The 21,580-nt window shown below is 50.4% G+C and overlaps 1 protein-coding gene across 14 annotated transcripts in view; it reads right to left on the bottom strand.

Annotated features, from left to right (window-relative positions):
• The window catches only part of PTPRT (protein tyrosine phosphatase receptor type T), a 970,716-nt gene that overhangs the window by 21,812 nt on the left and 927,324 nt on the right, over nt 1–21,580 (bottom strand). For 7 of the 14 annotated variants that reach the window (XM_073236577.1, XM_073236583.1, XM_073236578.1 and 4 more), the window contains 9 exons: nt 20,542–20,578; nt 19,087–19,184; nt 16,733–16,792; nt 15,906–16,022; nt 13,529–13,683; nt 9,963–10,098; nt 7,731–7,880; nt 6,104–6,277; nt 3,459–3,590 (listed from right to left, as the gene is read on the bottom strand). In XM_073236577.1, the coding sequence (XP_073092678.1) occupies nt 3,459–3,590; nt 6,104–6,277; nt 7,731–7,880; nt 9,963–10,098; nt 13,529–13,683; nt 15,906–16,022; nt 16,733–16,792; nt 19,087–19,184; nt 20,542–20,578 (1,059 nt within the window). The remainder of the gene's footprint in view (nt 1–3,458; nt 3,591–6,103; nt 6,278–7,730; nt 7,881–9,962; nt 10,099–13,528; nt 13,684–15,905; nt 16,023–16,732; nt 16,793–19,086; nt 19,185–20,541; nt 20,579–21,580) is intronic. The other 7 variants (XM_073236581.1, XM_073236587.1, XM_073236588.1 and 4 more) reach the window with 1 other exon arrangement.

Raw genomic sequence — 21,580 nt, 5'->3', positions numbered from 1 at the left:
CAGACAAATGCTGATGCCATTTCAAAGAACCGCGCCTCCAGGTGCTGAGGGCGGCTTTTCTGATGCTCACGCTGTGTCATTGTTCATTTTTGCAAGGCGCCCAGCTGTTGCAGTGATGATATTTATATCAATAAGTGCTCTGTTCATCTGCCGATTTCAGGGGATGCTTGCCAGCTGCATATGGCAGCCAACCTCACGGCACTTCTGAGCCTGATGTTTTTGCATTTCGAGAATGAATTCTCCAAGGCTGTATCACTGTCTGGGGCTGAAAGATCTTCATCCACTCAGCCCACCCTGAAAGAGGGAGCCAAAGCCCACGGCCTTGACCCTTGCTTCCCTATACATCCCAAAGTGAGTTTTGTTGAAACTCCACCTCTGTGCCCGAGCTCTGGGTTTGCAGAAAAGGGACGTTCGAAAGAGGAACAGCAAACGGGCTTTCACAGGCTCTGCCTCCCTCATGGGCTCCACTGCAGAGTTCACTCTTTTACTTTTTCAGGCAATGGAAGAAGGTGGCAATGTCATCTGAGTCTGGAACTCTGCTGGGGTGTCTGTTTTATGGGAAGCTGCTTAATTTTTACAGTTATCTCAGATTCCAGCTGCCCACTGTTTGGGTCCCAGACCTTGGAGTCATCCCTTTTCCCCCTCAATTCTGTATTTAATCTGGCAGGATATTTTGCTGGGCCTACCTCAGGAGAGATGCAGAATCCACTCCATCGCTACCTCCTATGTCAAGCCCCCGTCACTTGTCACCCGAATCAGTCAGGAGCCTCCTCTCTGCTCTCTTTGCTTCCACTCTAAGCAGCCTCTACGTTGCCAACTCCCTATGCCTCGCCAACAGTCTGTCCTCAACACAGTTGCCAGAGGGGTGCTTTTTAAGAAAGTCACATCATGTCATTCCTGTCCTCCAAACCTCTCAATGGCTCCCCTTTCCTCTCAGAGTAAAACCCCAACTTCTTCCCCTGACCCCCAAGGCCTTCCATGACCTGGCCCTGTGCATCCCTGTGTCACCTTCTGCTGCTGGCCCCATACTTGCTCTGATCCAGGCACAGTGGCCCCTCTGCTGGTCCTCAAATGTGCCAGGTGTGTGCCCACCATGGGGCCTTGATGTGGGCTGTCCCCACCGCCTGGGAGGCTCTACCCTGAGATGGTCACATGGCCCGCTCTGTCACCTCCTTCAAATCTGTGCTCACATACCACCTTCTGGGTAGGGCCTGCCTGGATCACTCCATGGCAGTTCTATCCTGTGCCCCAACCCAGCCTTCCAGTCCTCATCACCCGGCCCTCGGATTTGTCTTTCTCTACACACTTGTCACCTTTTAACATATAATTAAGTACATCACAGAGCATTTGTTGTTTATTATCTCCCATGCTTCAGAGTAGAAGTTGTATGAGAAATAGAAATTTTCTGTTTTGCTTTCTCTGTCTCGTTCCCTAAAGCATCCCAAGCATGTAGAATAGATTCTGGCAAATAGCAGAGACCCGACCATATGGCTGAATGAGTGATTAGAATCTCCTGAACGTCTCTTACGCGCACATCCCACGCTGCACTCCATTTCATCCCATATAATCTGCTCTTCTTCCTGCCTTCCCAACCTTGCTGCTTCCTCTCCTCCCCTTCCTGCCCTTTCCCCGTGGCTCCCACATCCCAGAAGCCCAGTTGCCCAGGCTAGCCCCTGCCTCCACGCACTTCTCCTTCTCACTCACCTCCCACATTCAACTGCTCCCCAAACCATGGACTCCGACTTCAGAGATGTTTTTTTCACTGCAGCCCCCATGCCCCACCTCCAGCTACCTCCTCAGTTCACATCCTCACCTTTATTTTCTTCACATTTGCAACATTTCCTCCCCAGTCTCCTGGTTTCTGGATTTTTGCTCCAGCTTTTCCTCCACACTGGTCCCCGGGCTCAGCTTCCTAACAGGCACTGGGCCACAACGCCGCTCTGGGTCTCTCCCTGTACCCGAGTATTCCCTAACTGCGCTCCTAGAAACCCCAGGGGTTCACAGAGGTATCCAGAGTGGTGACCATTCGAGGGCTATCAGGAGGAGCCGGGAGACCCATCTGGGAGGAGCTCCAAGCCCCAGCCGCACGCAGCTTCAACACGAGCCGCCCTCGGCCTTATCTGTTTCACACGCTGGGCTTGGGAGAAAGCTTTTATTCTAAGAAAGGATTCTGTTGCTTATAAAGTCATACTTACATGACTCTTACCAGGCTGCTGGCCAAGGCCCTTTAGCCTGGCATGGGCAGCCCTCTGCAAGTGGCCCTGCTGCATGTTCCGGTCTCACCTGCCTCTTCTCCTGACGGACTCCAAGCCCCAGCCATGCAGCAACCGAGGCTGTCCTGCACACGCACTTACACACGTATGCACACTCAACCCACCTTGCCTGTGCCCCTGCTGTTCACTCTGCTTGGAATGCCTTTTCCCAGTCACTTCATCCCCCACACGCCCAAACCTCTGCTGCCTTCTTCAAGGCCAAAGTCACCTTCTCTTTGAAATCTTCCCTCGCCTTCTGGGCAGAATTAGTTGCTCCCTGTTCCCGGCCAGCACAGCTCTCCGCTGCTGACCTCTATTTAGAGTGCGGCTGCATAAGGTTGGGACAATTTGCTCATTCATCTCTGCAGCAAGACTGGGAGTTCCTGGAGGGCTGAAACTACAGCTCAGATCTGTTTTTTCATTCCCGCAAAAGGCCTACACAAGGCCAGTGTCTACACTGGGAGGTGCTGAGTTACTCTGAGTTTCCCTCAAGACAATGAAAGGACTATTTTTCACAAACCTGAAGGGCCATTCTCACCTTCTTCACCCAGGAATGCTGCCCTGCCAGGGGGTGTGGGCTCCAGAAGCTATCCCATGACACGTGTCCTTTGCCTTGAGTGGCTGTGCTGGAGGCCCAATGTGCTTGCAGCTGTCAGGCCCTGAGGAGCTAAGGCATGAAGCCTGGGGGACCCAAGGGTCATCTGTGGGCTGTCGTGGGCAAAGGGTCCAAGGTGCATGTCCCAGGTTCTGGCAGAGCCAGCTGCATCTCAGGGGACGGGGCAGGTGGGTGTGGGCAGGCATCAGGATACGCTGCAGGGCTGGGGATGCTTGCAGCAGGGGGAGGCAGCCTCCCAGCTCAGTGAGCTCTGTGAGATTTGGAGCAAGCCCCTCATCAGAGCTTGGAGGATGGAGCAATAAAGCCTGGCCCTGGACAGGGGGTCGGGAGGGGGACTGGGCAGAGGGGTAGAGGGGTTACTGCTGGAAATGGGAGGGTCTGGGGTTGCCAGGGCCTGGCAGGAGACTCCTGACCTCTGCTGGTAGCATAATGGTCTTGCTTGCTACTCACAGCCAGATGGTGCCCATCAGAGGGCAGCTGGGTTGGGCAGAGGTGACAGTGCACTGGCTCTCAAAGGGGTTCCTCAAACCCTTGGGTGCAGCTGTCCTAATGCACCTGGGTACCTAGGGCAGTGGCCAGGCCTCTCCTACCTGAGCAGTGTCCATCTCATTCAGCATCACCACGGAGGAGCAGTTATAATCGAACACCAGCCTCCAGAAGTCTGCCACGGTGTTGGGTAGAGGATGCTGGGTGACCACAAAGGCGGCAGGCTGCTTGTGGCTCTGACAAAGGAATGACACAGGCTTGGTAAAATACATATCCATCAGCGGTGTTCTGATGAGGAGGAGGCCCAGAAGGCTGCCAGAGGCCCCAGAGCCTGCAAAATAGATTACCCGCAGCATCTGCCCATACTGTGATCTCCGGGTGCCTGTGGCAAAGGGGACCTTCTCATAATGAACTCATTCTCCTACAAACTAAGACATTTCATTAGGAAAGTGTCACTTGGATAGGGATTATCCAAATAAATTATTTATGTCTTGGAGCTCAGCAAACAATCATCATGACAATATGAAATGAAAGATTCTGGGTGGGAGTCGCTGCTCTGTGGGCTGAGGCACCTTTTGGGATATGAGGGATATCTGTATCCTGGGCCCACGGTGCTGCAGGAGGGGTCAGCTGGATTCCAGGCAGAGAGCCTCCAGAAGAAGCGATAGGAGGTTCAGGCCCTCAGCTCTACCCTTTCTAAGGTAGTTGAACTGCAGGTAGTCACGGAAATAGCCTGACCGTCAGGATCTCATCTGGAAAATGGGGATGATAACACCCAAATGCAGACCGAGGCAGTGTAAGTCCGGGGCCTGTCACAGTACCCAACACTGAGTGAATGTGAGTTTTCTTTTTTCCATGTCTCTGTGATAAATGCTCTATTAGGCCAGCACGCCTGACAAAGCCTTATCTGAAAATATGTTCGAGATGCGTGCTCCTGCCGGGTTTCAGGGATCAGCCGGCAATCCATTTCATGGATAACATCATCCTTTACCAGGGGAAACATTAAAAATTAACCCAGAGGACTTCATATTTTTCTGCTAGGAGCAAAGCTGCTATGGTTACCAGATAATGCACAGACTGAGTTGGAATACAGATAAGGACTTTTTTTTTTTTTTTTGTAAGAAAGGCAGAGGCCCTAGTGTGGGCTCACAGGAGAAACGCCATGTGGACAAAGGGAACACAATCAACATCAGAGCCGGGCAGCAGGCATTGGACCCCAGGCAGCATCTAACCTAGCAAATCAAGGCCAGGAGCAGGTTTGATCTTTACTTGGATAAAGAAGGCAAGGAGGGGAGTTGGGATGAGTGGGGGACAAAGCTAGAAGGAACTTGGAAGTATGGGTGTACCACCAGACCCCATCTCTTACCACATATATGCCTGTGCATGTGCACACACACACATACATGCAAGCACACATACACACTGATCTTGGAGGTCTCTAAGCTAAAACCAGAGGTTGTCCCCCTACATCCAGCTATTTGATCCGATCAGGGCAAGACTCTGCTTCTGAGGGCTTCCACGGAGGACTTGACCCTATGGGCAGAGGCCAGGGCAGGTGCCTACAGAGCTGAAACTGACCCCTGTCACCAATCTGCCTCCAACACTGAGGTCCCTGGGGAAAAACTTCCAGGAAGACCAGAGGTCAGAGAAGTAGTGGGCCTTAACTCCAGGAGAGAGCACCCCATGTTCCTGCCTGTTCTGCATGAGATGGGAGGTCCATGTGGCCTGGACAGACATGGGTGGGGAAGGAACTTGGAAGGGCTTGTCCCCACCCAGGCATATATGTTTTCAGTCCTGAGCCTCGGGAGGCAACATGCCTGCATCTGATTGGATTATACAAGCTGAGGGGAGGCTCAAGGAATGAGCTCTAGAGCATGAGCCAGGAGTCCTGGCGTCTGGCTTTGCCGCCAGCCTTCTGGGTGATCTTGAGCAAGTCCCTTTCCTTCTCCAACCTCAGTTTCTTTTGCTGAAAAGCGCAAGGATGGGATGAGATGAGATGATGTGCGGTCCCTCCCTGCTGCAAACATCCCCAGCACCCGGAGGTGGGGGTGATAGTTAGAAGTAGCTGGAGGACCCAGGGGTGCGGCGTCCAAGTCAGGAGCATGGACTCACTGGGGCAGGGACATGGCCTCCAAATCCCAAAACAGGTCAGGGTAGGAGTGCCTCTCTTGGACTTGGTGCTGAGAAAGCAGGGGATGCTGCCCAACAGAGTGGTCAGGAACACGGCCTGCGGCCCCCTCAAATTCCCTCTGCTGTGTCCTATTACGCACCCACTAACCATTTACTGAGGACCTACTATGTGCTAGCCTCGTTCTTGCCTTTGCCAGGAGTCATCTGGGAACCTGGCTGGGAGCTCCTGGAAGGCAGAACCTATGTCTGCACCACCTTGTGTTCCTAGGGCCCAGGCCCAGGCCTGACAGGTACAAGTTTCCTGAGAGTCAGCTCTGTAGGCAGCAGGAGGGGAGTGGGGTGGGCCTGCAGCCTCAGTGTGTTGTCATGGAACCTGCTTTAGGCTTTTGGTCTATTTTTTCCAGACTCTTTAGCGCAAAAGAGCCAAGAACATTGTTTGTGTACAGGTTCAGACCAGAGCCTTTGGGGGAAAAGGGTCTTTGGTCCGGAAGATCAGGAGCAAGGGGGTGCTGGCTTGGGAGGGGGTGTCAGTGCCCTGGGGTCCAGCCACCTCCTCCTTGGGAAGAAGCTGTTCCCTGGGATGCTGGCCAGAAGCTTCCCCTAGCAGAGCTCAGCTTACGTCCATCAGTGCTGCATTGATGTAGTTGCTGGATTCTCCATCCACTGAGATGAGGAAGGGCAGGCAGCGGTCCAGGGGCAGGACATCCATGCTCCGATTCTTGTCATGGTTCCGGGGCAGGAGCCCGATGCTGCAGTCCTCGGGCCGGACACGGGGAGTCACAATGTTGAGGGTCTGTAGGGTGCAAAGGCAGATAGGTAGGCACTGCTCAGATGGCTTCCCCAAATAGGAGACAGTGATATTCACACTCAGCCGAGCCCCGTCTCCATCTTCCAAGTGGCCCTCTAGTCCCTTCCTCAGGACTTACTCCTCTCCCATGGTGATGTGCTATCATCTCCTGTTGGCTGTTTCAGGCCCTGTGAGCTGAAGGCCTCTGCCGACGGCCGTGTGACACCACCAGGATGGCAAGGTTATGGGGTCAGCACACCCACACAATGTGGACACTGGCCCCCCGCACCTGCCAACCACTGGAGATATGCTGTGCATCTATCTCAGCCAGTGTTGCATTAAAGGCTAGGCCAACCAGGGGGTGTAAGGTGGGGAGCGAAGGGAATGAACCCCCAGTGAATGCTGCACATCCCTTGAAGTGTCATGGAGTGAGGGAATGACTTTACCAGCATGCTTCTCAGAGGGAAAGCTGTCTGAGAATGGAAAGTGCTTGGATGAGCTGCTCAGCATGGGTGAGAGACTCCCGGGAGGCAAGTTCTAGTACGTCTGAACAATTTTGGGGCTGTGTTATGCAAAGTAAGTCTTACAAGGCAGGGGACAGAGCCAGACCATTCAGCCAATAGATTAGATACTATATGCAAGCATCAGGGGTCCCTCATTCAGCTTGTGGTCTCTAGTCCCAATTAATAAAGCCTATTTGATTGAAGGACCACAGAGGTGTGGCCTGGCTGGGGTCTCTGCCCATGCCCATGGAACCATGGGGCTTCCTGCCTTCTTCCTGCCTGGTTCTCAGCTCCTGTTGCCCAGGTGTGACCCTGACACTGACCTTGGGACAATGGACTTGGTTCTGGCTTTGCTTTGCTCAGGGACCAAAGCTGCCACCATTCCGACCCCAGAGGCTCCTGAGTGCAGTTGTGCTGTGCCAGACCTGGGCTGTGGGATGGTGCTTCTCAGAGTCTCATGTGCAGACAAACTGCTCAGAGATCTTATTCAACTGCAGGATCATGTTCAGTGGGTGTGGTGGGGACCCAAGATTCTGCATTTTTAACAAAGGTGAAGCTAGTGGTGCTGCCCTCCAGACCCCGCTTGGTAGTAAGGATCTAGGACACACTCCAATTGTGCCTTCATACTGAGAAAGCCCGAGTCTGTCCAGGGACAGGGGAGCATGGCACTCACACCCATGTGTACACTTGTCTCCATCCACAACCTAGACTACAACTAAATAAGACTTTGGTTCCAAAACAATCATAGTTAAAAACAAGTGTCAGCAATCCTTGCATGATCAGTTACTGATGCTCATGGCTGTGCATTCTGGGTTCTGTAATTCTTTCTGCTGCTCTAGAGCTGCAGACACTTGGGAGCACATGGGCATATCTGGTTCTCTCAAAGAAAATCCATGGGTGGGCTCAGTGCCGCTGAAATTGGCTGGGTCACTGACTGCGCTGGGATGTACTTATACCTGAAATTCATCTTTGATTTGGCTGGAGTTGGTCTGGGGGTCCAGCCTGCTGATGTTGTAGTAGAGAGAGCGGAACTCGCACACGGGAATGGCTGTGTTGCCGCAGAGGCACGCTTCCAGGATGGCGTCATGCACAAACACGTATTGCTCCTGCAAAGCCAAGGGGAGAGGAGACAAGGGGACAGGGGACTGGGTAAGAACAGTGGCCTAGGGATTTGTTGTCTGCATTAAATCCTGTGACCTGATTACAGGATGGGCATGATTTATGTTGCAGAGTCACTACTTTCTATCTTGTAACCTGAAGGGCCAAATTCCCATGCTTTTACTGTTTGCCCGAGGTATGGTGAGTTTTCTCCCCTGTGTACAACTGAAGGGACAGAAAATAAAAATCACTGATAAAAATTAGAGACCTCTGGCATGCTGCAGCCGGCACTCGCAGTGTTCTGCTCATGTCTGCTCAGCTTTTACCTTTATTCTGAAGGCTGCTTACTGCAAATACCTGAGATTCACACTGAGGGCCTTTTCTAGTCCCAGGAGCACACTTGGGCTGTGGGCAGGGTGAGCCACAGGGGCTGAAGAGTCAATGCCCCGGAAGGAGCCCTCAGGCAATGCCAGATGGAGAGAGGAGGATAAATGCCTATGTACTTTCTCTCCTAAGTAGGAAGCTCGGAAGTGCACGTTCCACACTTACCTCAGAGCTTCCCGGCGGGACCAGGCTCCAGGTGTCCATGGTGTCAAAGAGCTTGAAAACACTTAACAGCATCCAGAATCTTGGTTCCCTGCCCTTCTCTATCTCACTTTCCCACTCACCAGCCAGGGTGCCTTGAGATCACCTCCCAAATAAACCACCTTCCCTCAACTCCTGTGTCTCAGGGTCTGCTCCTAAAATACAGCTCTGCCATCTCAGTTCTTTGCACCTGTTTGTCTCCTGAAACACCATTCTTCCTTTCCTATGCCTTCCATGCCTCTTCCCTCTGGAAAGTCGTCTTTAGAAGTTGTTGCTGTTTTTTCTAGGCCCCTAACAAATGTTTGTTCTGTGCTGCAGAACTCAGCCCATCTCTTAATATAAAATGCTTCTCCAGATGCATCATCATGATCTATCTGAATGTCTGTTTCTACCATAAGACAGCAAGGACCGTGTATCTAACACCAGACAGAGGGCCTGCTTTCTGCATGCACCAACTTGGGAATGGATAGGGCAGCCTTTCTGCTTTACTGCCTCATCGAGAAACATAAAGCCTGGCCCTGTGGAAGTTGGTACAGAGCCCAAGGCAGGCCCTGTGAGTATAAGCCTGTAAGTGGGGCTTTTTTGGTGCAGAGCCAGCAGTGACCGGTCAGGCCCAAAGCCAGGACTAACTGCCCTTTGCAGGGTTGCTGATGGGTGCAGTTCCTTACCTGGCCCAGTTCTGACTGCTTGGAAACCCACAGCCTTCACTAGGACCAGAAGATGGGCTCATTATAGGAAGAGCAAACCACGGCTTCAAGGAGTAGGGGAGGCAGAAAAGGCTGCCTAGTAAGACAGTGTGGTTCAGGAGAAGGAACATGGAGGGTGGGGTCACACGAACCAAAATTCTACCCCCATCTGCCTCTGTGAGGCTTGGGGGACCCAGTTTCTCAGTTTTTTCATCTGTAAAATGGGGTTACTAGTAGGTCTACCCCGTAGGCTTATTGTGAGGAGTAGACACAACACCCTGAGTACAAAGGACCTAGCATGATGCCTGGCACATAGTAGAGGCTCAACAATAAAGATGAACCCCCATCCCCCATTTCCCTTGGGTCTTGGGCTAACTGGACAGAGGGGTGTTTGAAGGTCTGCTCTGCCCTTGAGGGTGGAGGCTGTTTGTTATGTGTCTTGGAATCCCCAGAATCTACAGCCCAGCACAGTAGGCATTCAGTAAATGTCAGTCTTTCCTCATCTCTCTGTTCCTTCACCCAAGGCAAGAACATCATCAGAGAATCCCTGAAAGTTGCCATTCAGCCCCTGCTCAGATGCCCTCAGAGATGGGAACTCACCACTATTCTTCCCTGGTGGAAATCCCTGCACTGGGGGTTCTTAGGGCGGGCGTCCTAGCTGCTATGGTCTCCAATGCAGCAAGCCCTGTATCCGTCCCCTCCTGTTTCTCCCATGCCCAGCTCTCTTTCTACAGGGGCCTCCCCACCGGGTATCTCTGTCCATCACGCTTCTCCTTAGCCAGGGCTGCAGCTGGCCAGCTGGCTTGGCCCAGGACTCACCTCTGTCTGCACCAGGTTGACCCTCTGGGCCCGAAGCTCACGCACACAATTGAAGATGTCCACCACCCCTTCGTTCTCGGCCATGTCAAGCATGGTGTCAATGGCAATGAAGCAGCCAGTCCTCCCAGCTCCAGCACTGGAAGAGAGGACAGTAGTCTATGTTAGGGGCCTTGGGGCAGGACCGGCCCTGGGGAGGCTGCTCCCATGCAGCTCTGCCCCCCAGGACCCTGCAGAGAGGCAGTATGCCGCACAAGTCAGACTGAGCAGTCTCAGCCCCAGAGCAGCGGGGAGATCCTGAGCAGGTAACCAAACTTAGAACCTCAGCTCTCTCTTCTGTAAAATGGGAGGGTAATGCTTGCCTTTGGGGGCTGTTTTATCAGGACTGACTTTTTTTGTTGTACTCACTAAACACTTATTTAGTGCTTATAAAGTGCCCGACACTGTTTTTTTTCTAAGTGCTTAAAATGTTACCTACTAATTCCCTTATAAGGTTATTAGGAAGTTTCTTACTCCATTTCACAGATGAGGAAACTGAGGCACAGAGAGCTCACCTGGCCTGAGGTCCCACAGCTGGCCTGTGGTGGAGCTGGGACTTTTGACCCAGGCAGCCTGGTCCATTCTGTGCACTTACTGTCCCCCTCTTAGTAACAGTCATAGCACACAGTGAGTGCTTAGACAACACCTGTACACGCCGTTTCCTCGTCTGATCGACGAAGATGCTCCATCCGTACAGCATGAGGCTTGGTGCCTGGCACACTGGAGGAGCCTAATAGTGTGTCTCTCCTCCCTCTCTCTCCCCTACTTCCTTCCCTCCCTCTCTTTTCTTCTCCAGCAAACAGGTGGATGGAGGGAGGCAAGGAAAGAGAGGCAAGAGAGAATGGAGAGGAGGTAAGTGAGACAGCAGGGCCCAGCTCCACCGAGCAGTCCCAAAGGCAGAGAATGAGTCCTGAGTCCCAGGTCCCGAGCCCTGAGATTGGCTCCACTTGACCTGCTTTCCCAGGATCATGAGCCAGGAGCATCCTCAAACTGGGACAGGCGACAGCCTGAGACCCCAGCCTGGCATCGAGCCTCCTGACACACACCCGATTCTAATCACTGGTGGCTCCCTTTGGAAAAATCTCAAACCAAGTACAAAATAGAAAAGAACTCAACAAGACCCCATGGACCCCAGCCAACCCTCCCCAGAGCAGCACTGGGTTCCAAAGTCATGGCCCTGAGCCAGAGACAAATGGAATACTTGCCTTAGCTGCATATAATTTGGGAAATGAAGAAGGCCCACCTTGGCTGTGTTTTCACATCTTGTTTCCTTCACGGAAACAGGAGGCTTTGTCAGACAGTGGGGAAAAGGAAGGAAACACAAAGAGGAAGAGCAATGGAAGGACAGCAATGGTGGCTGCCCACAAAGCCAGGAGGACAGGCCAGTGGGGACCACCACCCACTACGATCTGGAAAGCAAATGCCTGGGAATCCCTCCGCTATGGTCTGGAAAGCAAACCCATGGGAACAGAGTCCTCGCTCTTGGTAAAATGTAATAGTTTGAATTGAGTCTGACCAGTATTTGCCCCAGAGTACCCAACCCGCAATCCAGACCCCCAGCAGGGACTTAGCAGGCTGGGCCTTGGGGTCTAGGAGGGAGCACAGAGGGACATGCATCCAAGTCTTCTCTGAAGTCTCATGCTTGACCTGTTTTGGGGGAAGAACCAGCCTGCCTTGGTTCTGAATCAGTGAACAAGGGACACTGTGTCCATAAGCCTTGGTTTTCTCACATGCATAACATGCCTCCCTGAAGGGGTCTCGTGAGGACTGTCATGTATTTATTACAGCAGCACACACCAATCAAGCACATGATATTTGGGGTCAGAGCCCTGGGATCGAGTCCTGGCTCTACCACTTAGTCGCTTTGTGACCTTGGGAAAATGACTTAACCTCTCCGGGTTTCAATAGCCTCATCCATAATATGAGGCTGATAATAATAAATGGATCCACTATGTAGCATTAATAACACAATGCATGCAAACTGCATGCAGTTACACTGAAAAAGCATAATGCACGTAGCTTGCTTAGCAAATTCTCAATAAATTGTTGCTACTTATATTCAAGAGATATTTACTGAATTGTATCATGTTCTAGATGCTGGGCTTGGAAGTGGGGATATGAAAAGGAGTAAGACATGGTTCCTGTCTGCAGAATTAATAGTCTGGTGTAGCAGGGGAGCAATGTTAAGAGGAAGAGAACAGTAATACTTTTTCATGCTTATTTTATGTCAGAATCTCTTAGGCACCTCACATATGTTATCTGACCCATTTAATCTTCAGAAGAGCTCCAGGAGTGGGTGCCACTCTGCTCAGGTGCATTAAGGTGACTTGCTGTGGAGATAAGATACAGGGCACCCTGTAAGGAGGGCCTGATAAATGTTTGCGATCCTTGCCCTTTCTCCTGTGTCCCTGCTCTTGATGTTCTCTGGGATACAGGACCTGGGGCTCATGTTCTATTGTCATTGGATTGTCATGAGATGTAAAGTAGAACATGTGCAAAACGCTTGGAGAGTGAAGACTTAGGATGAGTATTACCTCCTAATGCTCAACTGCCTCATCTGTGAAATGGGGCTTCTAGTTCACACCCCACTGTCGTGAGAAAAGGGAGGCTAAGACATCTACAGATTATGAAGTCTTTCTTGACTTGATTCAAGATCTTGGCTCCTGTGGACTCTGCCAGAACAGGGATAAGATAACGTGCATGCAGTGAAGCACATGCAAGGTCTGAAAAGCTGGGCTGGGCTCAAGGTCACTTTGGAAAAGAGGGGCCTTGGGATGGAGGGAATGTATCGGCTAGCTGGCCTTCAGGTCTGGACGTCCACCCTCCTCCAATTCTTGATGCCCTTGACAGGATACTTCATCTCCATTTAGGAGGAGTCAAAGATGTGCCAGTCATTCCCAGCCTGACTTTCTAGGTCGGAGCTGAAAATATCTCTTTTCTATAGTAAGGTGAAACCTGACTCTGTCCATTTACTTTTTATTAAGGACCCTGCAGGCCAGCAATTGATTTTTAAAATCATGTAAATGAAGAGAAGCATGCTTCCACGGAGGCACCCCACAACGTCAAGGAGCTAAGGGCCAGTATCTGGAGAAAAGCAGGTTAAACACCCAGGCTCTGCCAATCGACACCTTTTGACTGAGCAAAACGTTTACCTTCTCAGCACATTTCTTCATCTATAAAATGGAATGATAACAATGAGCACCTCTCAAGGTGGGGTGAGAAGTGAAATGATGTGGGTAAAGTGCACATGTAGCAGACGCTGTGGGTGCCAAGACCACATCCCAGACTTTCTGATTTTGGGGCAACAGCCATCACAATGACTACTACTGCTACTATTGCTACTATTATTGCTGTCGTTGTTGTTGTTAGACCTCGAGACCAGATCTCACCAGAAAGGGCTGGACATAGGGGGTGTAGGCAGAGGAGTCTTTAAGGCAAAGGATAAAGGCCACTGGGAAACATCATATCTCCCTAGCCAAGGGAGCAGAACCTCAGATGCACCCGTTCCGAGCAGGGGGCCTTCCGCTTACCTGCAGTGGACCACTATGGGCCCAGCCTCAGGGGGGTTGAGGAACTTGACCTGGCGGACGAAGCCCAGGAGACCAGTGGCATAGCAGGGGACACCGTGGTCGGGCCAGCTGGTGAAGTGGAAGAGGCGGAGCTCCCGGATCTCGTGGTAGCCTTTCTGTGGAGAGAACAGGCCTCTGTTCCTCTGGCTGCTGGGCCCACAGAGCCCACCCAGCAACATGGGGAGCCCGCCTCCCTGCTGGCAGGAGGACAGGACCCTCAGAGCATCTGCACGGGGTGTTTCTGCAGTGTTACATTTGGGAACCATGGAAGTAGATAAAGTGGAAGTGATTGCTTTACTGCAGGACTTCTCAGAGCCCTAGGGGGCTGATGTACATTCTGAATCCCCAAGGTGGCATTCTAACACCCACAATGTTTGCCCAAGGGACCTCTTTGACTAGTGTGTCATGGGCTTCTCAATTTCACTCCCGTGGAATATGAGGCCTTTCAGTGATTGAGGTCCAGCATCCTTAGGTTTTCCAGTCCTATGATTGCCTCCATGGCTTTCAAATTAAAAAAGGTTATCAGGCTTCTTTATTAATTAGATTCCTATTTAGAATGATAAGATATGAAATAAGTAGGAGCAGAGATTCTCTGGCTGATGGGGGCCCCTTCCTCCCCACCACTCCACACCCTCCAGGGCAAATGGCCATTCTCTGACTATTCCATGGTCAGGTCACACCTCAGCCTGTGCCTCTGCAGGGTCCCCTACCTACTTGTTCCTCCTTAGCAATCTCCTGCAGATATTCAGAGGGCACTGAAGAGAAAGACTGTTCATTCTTGCAGTTAATACCTATTCACTGAGGCTTACCTGTGCCCAGCCTTATGTTAAGTATTAGCGAGAGAAAAGTAAAAGTCACAGTCCCTGTCCCTGTCCCTGGAACAGTTCATGGTCTAGTTGGAGGAAGGCTCCTAAGTGGAACATCCCTCCCTCTCTTACAAATTCTTCTTGAGAGTGGTCCCTTGACATGCCATATGCACCCAAATCCTTGTCTCAGGCTCTGCTTCTGAGAAACTCATCCTAAGATCACACTTAAGTACCTGTTGTATCCTCTTCAGGATGGAGAAGTGCCCTTTTCTCCTGGCTCTTCACCTGAGTCTGCAGGTGGGGGCCTTTAGGAGGATGGAGGTTGGAGGGGGAGCTGCTGGGAGCGATATGTTCTGCACCCTGTCCCCATGCCCGCTTTGGCCCACAGAAGCACTCGTCCAGCCCCCACAGCACAGCTTCCAAAGCACTGAGGCCTCCACTGCTTCTGCCTCCTCAGGCCTGTGGTCCACGTGGTCCATTAACAGTGTTGCTTTCAGAAAATGGCCATTACGGTGAGGAGGAAGGGGCGATGAGCTTCACGTCAGGGGCTGCAGTGCGAGTCTTGGTTCAGTTGCCTCACAGCTGGCAACTGATTTAAATGCTCTGTGCCTAATATTTTTCATCTGCAAAATGGCAGTAATAATCATGCCTACCTCAACAGGTTGTTGGAAGATTAAAGGAGTTAATTTATGCAAAGCACTCATAGAAGCACATGGTTTAGTAAGTGCCCTATAAATGGTAGTAGGCATCATTAACAGTAGTAATGACAGAGTAACAATGTTTATATAATAATGAAATCATAAAAATAATAAAAATGATTATTTGCAATCTCATTCCTGGTCATCAGTCTCCTGCCACCGTGGCCTCCTTTCAGTGTCTAAACCAGTGTTTCTCCACCCAGGCGTTAGTGACATTTGGATGGATAATGTTTTGTAACTGGGGGCTGGCCACCCTGTGTCTCATAGGGTGTTTATTACCATCACCGACCTTCACCCACTAGATGCCAGTAACACCCACCCCCCTCTGTTTTGACCATGAAAAATGTCATTGCCAAATATTCCCTATAGGACAGAATCACCCACAGCTGAGAACCAGAGGCCTAGAACATGTTGAAATCTTCTTTCCCCTCAACTCCGCATGTTTGTTTCCCTTTGTCTGGGATAGTATTCCTCCTGTTCCTCCCTTGGCTGGCTCCTTCTCATCCTTCATCATCTGCCTAAATGCCACCTCCTCCGGGAGGCTCTCCCTGACCACCCCATCTTCCTGTCTCCACTCGTGGCATGTTTCTTCCGTGGCTTTTATCACCAGGTGTCATCGTTCTGTTTATGTGTCTGTTGAATTCTGTTTGTCCCTCCTGCTAGAGGTGGAATCCTTTGGGGCAGGATCCACATCTAACTCGATTGCTGACCTGTGCCAAGAACAGATCGGGTGCAGAGCAGATCCTCGCTCACTGGCTCACTGGGTGTGCTGAGCTGAACAAATAAGACCAGCTCACCTAGTGGACAGGTAGCCCACAGCCACAGGAAGCTTACCTTCTGGACTGTGAAGGTGCGAATGACATATTCTGCCAGGGGCTCTGTTTCAATCAGTGTGACTTTAATGTCTCCATAGACCTCCGTGTCATCCGGCCAGTATCGCACACACTTCACCTGTGAGAAACGACAGAGTGGAGGTGTATGAGCAGGTGGCTGAGTGCAAGCAGCTGCCTTCCCATTCAAAAAAACCCAAGGGTGACTTTGGTGGAATTTTGGTCCAGGGGGTTTCCAGCTGGCCAGGGACTGGCAACCACACAGGGCTGAGCTCCCTCCCAGAGGAACTGGAGCCATTAGGAATAATGGTTGTACCCTCTTTTGCAGAGCTCCTTATAAATTTCAAATCCGTTACCACAGTAAGTGATGAGATAGTTCTAGGTGAGCTAGGCAGGTGGTGTTATCCCCATTTTACAGATGAAAATAACACTCGAGTTTGAAGATTTAGTGACTTGTCCAAGGTCACATGGCCAGTTTTCTACCTTCGGCTGAATCCTCGTTCTTCTATATCAGGTTGGGGCAGCTGAGTGGTAACAGCAGAGGAGAGTTGGGAATAAAAGGTGGGAAACAGTGAGGAGGGGGAAGCAGAAGTGGCTGGGAGAGGGACATTAATATTAAGAGGTGGTAATCGTGGGCTGGAAGGAGAAAGGCTCTTAGTTGGGTGAAGGATGGAAGGTACAGGCTCAAAGGGAAGACTTCGCACTGCTCTCTGCCCCATGGTGGGTGCGGAAGCTATGAACAAGCCATCCCCTCATTTGACTCTAAAGTCACATTCCACAGGAGGAAAAAGAGATCTTATTGTTTTCCCCTAAAAAGAACAAAAGCATTACCATTCCGGGGGACGCCGCACGGCCTAGAGTGGCATTTCCCACAGTGTGTTCCGCTGGGTGCTAATAGGTGTTAGGTAAAAAACAAGAAACAAAAAACAAACAAAAAAGGTTTTGTGGTCAAATGAGTTTGGGAAATGCTGGATTAAATAAAGTTAAACAGGCTGCTTTGCTACAGGACTACTCAGCTCATTTAATGTTCTAATGCTCATGTGTCTTTGAACTCTCCAAAAGGGGCAAAGAGTACACAGCATTTCCCAAACATATTTAACCATGGAACCCTCTTCTCACTAAACATCCTGCAGACTAGCATCCCATGGAACCCACTTAGGGAAACGCTGGTACAGTGTAACAGGCTCTGGAGGCAAGTGGATGCACTGCTTGGTTCTAACACTCAGTAGCTGTGTGGCTTCCAGAAAGTGCTGAAAGCTCTCTGAGCCTCAGCTTCCTATTGACAATGATAGCTAACACTTATTGGTGGCCAACTATGTCTGACACTGCTTACTAAGTATTCCACACATGCTGTACATGTATTATTTTAATTACTTATCACCACAACCTTATGAAGCAGGTATATTATTATCCCCATTTATCAGATAAGGCATAAGAAGCACAGGTGGCTAAGAAAATTGCCCCAAATCATCTGATCGTAAGGGATGGAGCCGGGATGCAAAACCAGGCCTCTGAATGATTACCAGGAACGCTGCCTCATACAATTGTTGTGAGATCAAATGAAGTAATGGGTTAAGTGTCTAGTGCAGTGCTTGGCGCCTAGCAGAGTTCCATGAAAAGATTGTTCTCGGTCCCCTCCCCAAATCCAAATTAAATTCCTGATCTGCCCATGAAGGGAATCTCTCTTCAATGTGGGAGAAGTTATAAAACAGGCTGGGATTTGCCCCTGAATTATTAAATGCTGGGCTGGCCTTCTGCCCCTCCATAGTTGCTCCCTGGACCTGAGTCCCTGGGGAGCGGTCCCGAGAAGAGGGGCCATGGGCACTAGAATGAGTGTCTGGAGCAGTAGACTGTGGCTGGGTCCTGGCTGGGCAACCTCAGGGGGTCACTCACCCCTTTGGCTCTGTTTCCTCTTCTGTGAAACTGGGGAATGAACTAGAAAGAGTGGGCTCAAGGGTAAGGCCTCTCCTGGCCCTAAATTCCTACTAGGCCAGGCGATGTCTGTGGTCCTTTACGGGACAGCCCACATTCTCTTTCCTGTTATCTGAGAGGCCAGGACTCTTCATTTTAATGGGTTAACTGGTTCTTGCCAAAATGAAAATTTGCCTGCCCTCTCTTTAGTTAGCTCACATCGTGAGCAGAGAGGCCCTCTTAATACTAGTGTTTGCGCACCCTGCCTTTAAATCCAGCAGCCCACCCACCCACACGCCACAGTTCACCAAGAAGGCAAAAGCCAGTTGGGAATCGCAGTCCCATTGCTAAGCCCCAGGAGTGGCTCAGGGCCACACAGAAGAGGGTGGAGATGGAGCAGAGCAGGAGACCAAGGCCAGGACCCTGAAGAATATCGGGGAGCAGAGGTCAGAGGGCAAAGGGTCAAATGCTCTGAGAGTTTGAATACAATGAAAAGAGAGAAGTGGTTTGGATTCGTCACCATGAAGGATGTTGGTGATGCTGACGTATCGGGTGGGATGGAGGGCACAGCGCCGTGGGGTGGGTAGAAGAGCATGTGAGTGAAGAAGCAGCTGGTGAGTGAGTCTTCTGAGTTTGGTGGGGAAGTAGGGACAAGAGAACCTCTTTTGTTTGTCTGCTTTATATTTTAAGGGGGAAGGTGCTCGGGATATTTGCATGCTGCGGGGAATAATCTAGCAATGAGAAAGAGAATTATTTTTCAAGTGAGAGGGGTAAGTGAGAAAATTCTTGAACAGAATTGATGATTCCAGGCAGTGGGATGGCCTTTGAAAGGGCAAGAGCCACTTACCCCATCGTATTAGGCTGAGCCACAAGGAACGGCCCATATTCTATTACCTGGGGTCAACAAGAACAGCCTTTTTTTAATGGGTCAACCTGATGATAGAGGGGAAGGATGAGAAGATGGTTGTAGACAGAAGGAGGATTGCAGCCTTGTGGTGTGAAGATGAGCGAGTTCATATCTGATGGCTTTCACTTCCTTGAACTGTATGAGATGACATCATCAACGGGGAGTGAGGATGGAAAAGGGAGGGGGGTGGGGGCTCAAAGGCCAAGAACATTCCTTAAATGTGAGACGGGAGTGAAGATTTCTCCCGGGGAGGTCTGGTGAGGGTGAAGTATTGCCCAGGAGGCACTTGGCACAATGCACGAACAGAGAGATGCTCAGAGGGGCAATGCCGGCATCCTCTATCCGGGCAGCTGCGGGAGGGGCTTACCCTGCCCACCTCCACGAGGTTTGTCACCATGACGATGCTGGCTGAGTTCTCCTGCCAGATCATCCTCCAAAAGTCCTTCACGGTCTCCTGCATGGGACCTGCCGACAGAGAAGGGACAGATAAACAAGGACAGCAAGGGTGAGGAAGCAGCCAAGCAGCTCTCCTTCCCCGCTGGACACTCCAGGCTCCAGGTAGGTGAGCAAGTGAGGCCAAGTGACCCTTGTCGGTACACCCAAGTAGCTGACATGGGCCCTGACGCGTGCGAGGTCAGGTGTGGCTAAGAAAAGCAACACTCCAAACTGGCATGGTCGGCAGCCTCACTGCACGTTACCAGCTCCGCCTCTTCCCTCTGCCACCCTCCTGCTAAGAGCCTTTTCCATCAGCCCTACTTTCCCCGACCCGTCACCTCATCTGCACAATATTATGGTTAATAATATAGTTGAAGGTAGTTTTCATAAAAATTTGGCCCCACAACCTTAATGAGAGACAGGAAGGAAATTAAGGCAGAGAGGGAGGACAGAGAGCTACAGGAGCCAGATGCTGAGAGAACAAGCAGAAGACGTCAGATTTTGAGCTTGACAAATGCTCGGAGCATTTGTCTGGAGCCCAAGCGGAAAGGAGGAAAAAAAAAATAGACAAGGCCTGGGAGATAGGATCTGAGCGTCCAAAGCAATTTCCTTGGAAATGTCTCTTTCAGTGTGCTGGACCTTCACTGTTTTTTGAATTACTTTATATGTGTTTGATATAAAACATTGACTACCCATTTTCTGTATGTATATACTTATATAAATGTATGTACATACTGATACACATTTACTGTAATAAGCATCATAGCTATGACATGCATTTTCTCATGCCCTTAAGGATCCTTACCAAGCATTTTTTAAAATAACAGTATAACGTTCTATAATATGGAAGTATCACACTTTATTTAACCAATCTACCAATTGTCAGGCATTTAAGATTTTTCACGTTTTCCTATTACAGATAACAGAGTAAAGAGTACTTTTACGTATGTCACTGTCCACATATATACTTATCCACAGGATGTCCTCCCAGAAGGGTTTGAGGAGAGGATCATTTTTAAGCCTTCTGATAACAATGTCAAGTTGCTTTCTAGGACCCCTGGCTGCATCTGTCTTCTGGGCACATACCCTCTGAAGAGATAAGGTACCATCAGCTTCAGTCCTGGATGGTGGGTGTCAATGGCACGTGCCTGACCTGGAGCTTTGGTCTGTGCTGCCTGACCGTTTCCAGGGGACACCTCCTTCCTCTCTCATCCCTGACCCTCCCTCCGCTAGCTGAACTCATCACCTTCGTCCTTCTCAAACAAATGAAACTCCTCAAGGACCCCTGGAGACTCTCTGGCTCTACTCCCGCGTGACTTCTTTGCTGACAGAGGCTCATTTCTCTCCTCCAGCGGAAGCCGGGCCCCTTGCAGAAGGAGGCACTTACCCTGAGTTGCAATGTAATGGCGAGGTCGATGGTATCCCTGGATAACAGGAGGAAAGCACAGTGAAGGGCCTCCAGTCAAAGCTTGCAAACACCATAATTTTAACAATTATCTTTTCCAAGACATGGTTTGCTCATCGGCAAAACGAGAATAGCATGAAACATTTCCCAGGGAAGTGGCCAAGATTCAATAAGGTAAAGCATATAAAGCGCTTAGTAAATCACGAAATGTTAGCGGTTGTTAGAGTTACTTGTGAGGGCCCATATCAGCTTGCCTTGGAGCCAGTGGACTGCAAGCAAAAATTGGGTGGGCATCCCTTATGCCCATGCACCCAGGAAGAGGTGGAGAAGGAATTCTCAGGTTTCTGTGGGACATCAACTACCACAAAGTCTTTCCTGAGCCATGATATGCAGAACACTGCGTGAGGCCCCGCAGGGCACCTGAGAGAAGAGAACAGCTGCACTGTTGGCTCACTGTCTTAGTGACAATTAGATAAAGAAAACTGGGAAGGATGCCACCTGCCCCGCTGTCTGACATGGCTGGGCTTGAAGTCCTGTTCATCAGGGAGCACCCTGTAGAGGTGCTATCTAGAGACCAACAAAGCCACTTTCTGATTCAGAGACTGCCGTCTAATTTCCCTCTACATTTCAGGATGTCCTGGGGTTCCTTTGGTGCCCCATTACCCTAATCATTGGGGAAGAGGTTGACGCTGAGCTTCTCTTTTGCCTGGGCGTGGTGCACATGGAGGGTGCCCTTTCCTGTTATAGAAAGGAAGTTATCATGTTCAATAGAAGGTCAAGTTTTGGAGACATATCTGTATTGAGCACATAACATTGAATGTAGTGCATGTTTACTGAGGGAACCAATGAGAGAATGAATGAGTGAATGAATGGACAAATAAAAAAATACAGATGCCAATTATTGAGCCTATTGGTGGAAAGGTTGTTGACAGTCCTGAATTCATTTTCTTTCATGGTCAACCATGTCAGGAGAAAATAAGTCCTAAAGTTTGAAGACTACCTCTTCTTGTCTTAGGCATTG

Source organism: Manis javanica, chromosome 5 (genome assembly GCF_040802235.1).
Source record: "Manis javanica isolate MJ-LG chromosome 5, MJ_LKY, whole genome shotgun sequence".
NCBI classification, from domain to species: Eukaryota; Metazoa; Chordata; class Mammalia; order Pholidota; family Manidae; genus Manis; species Manis javanica.
This window is presented reverse-complemented; position numbering and strand designations above follow the sequence as displayed.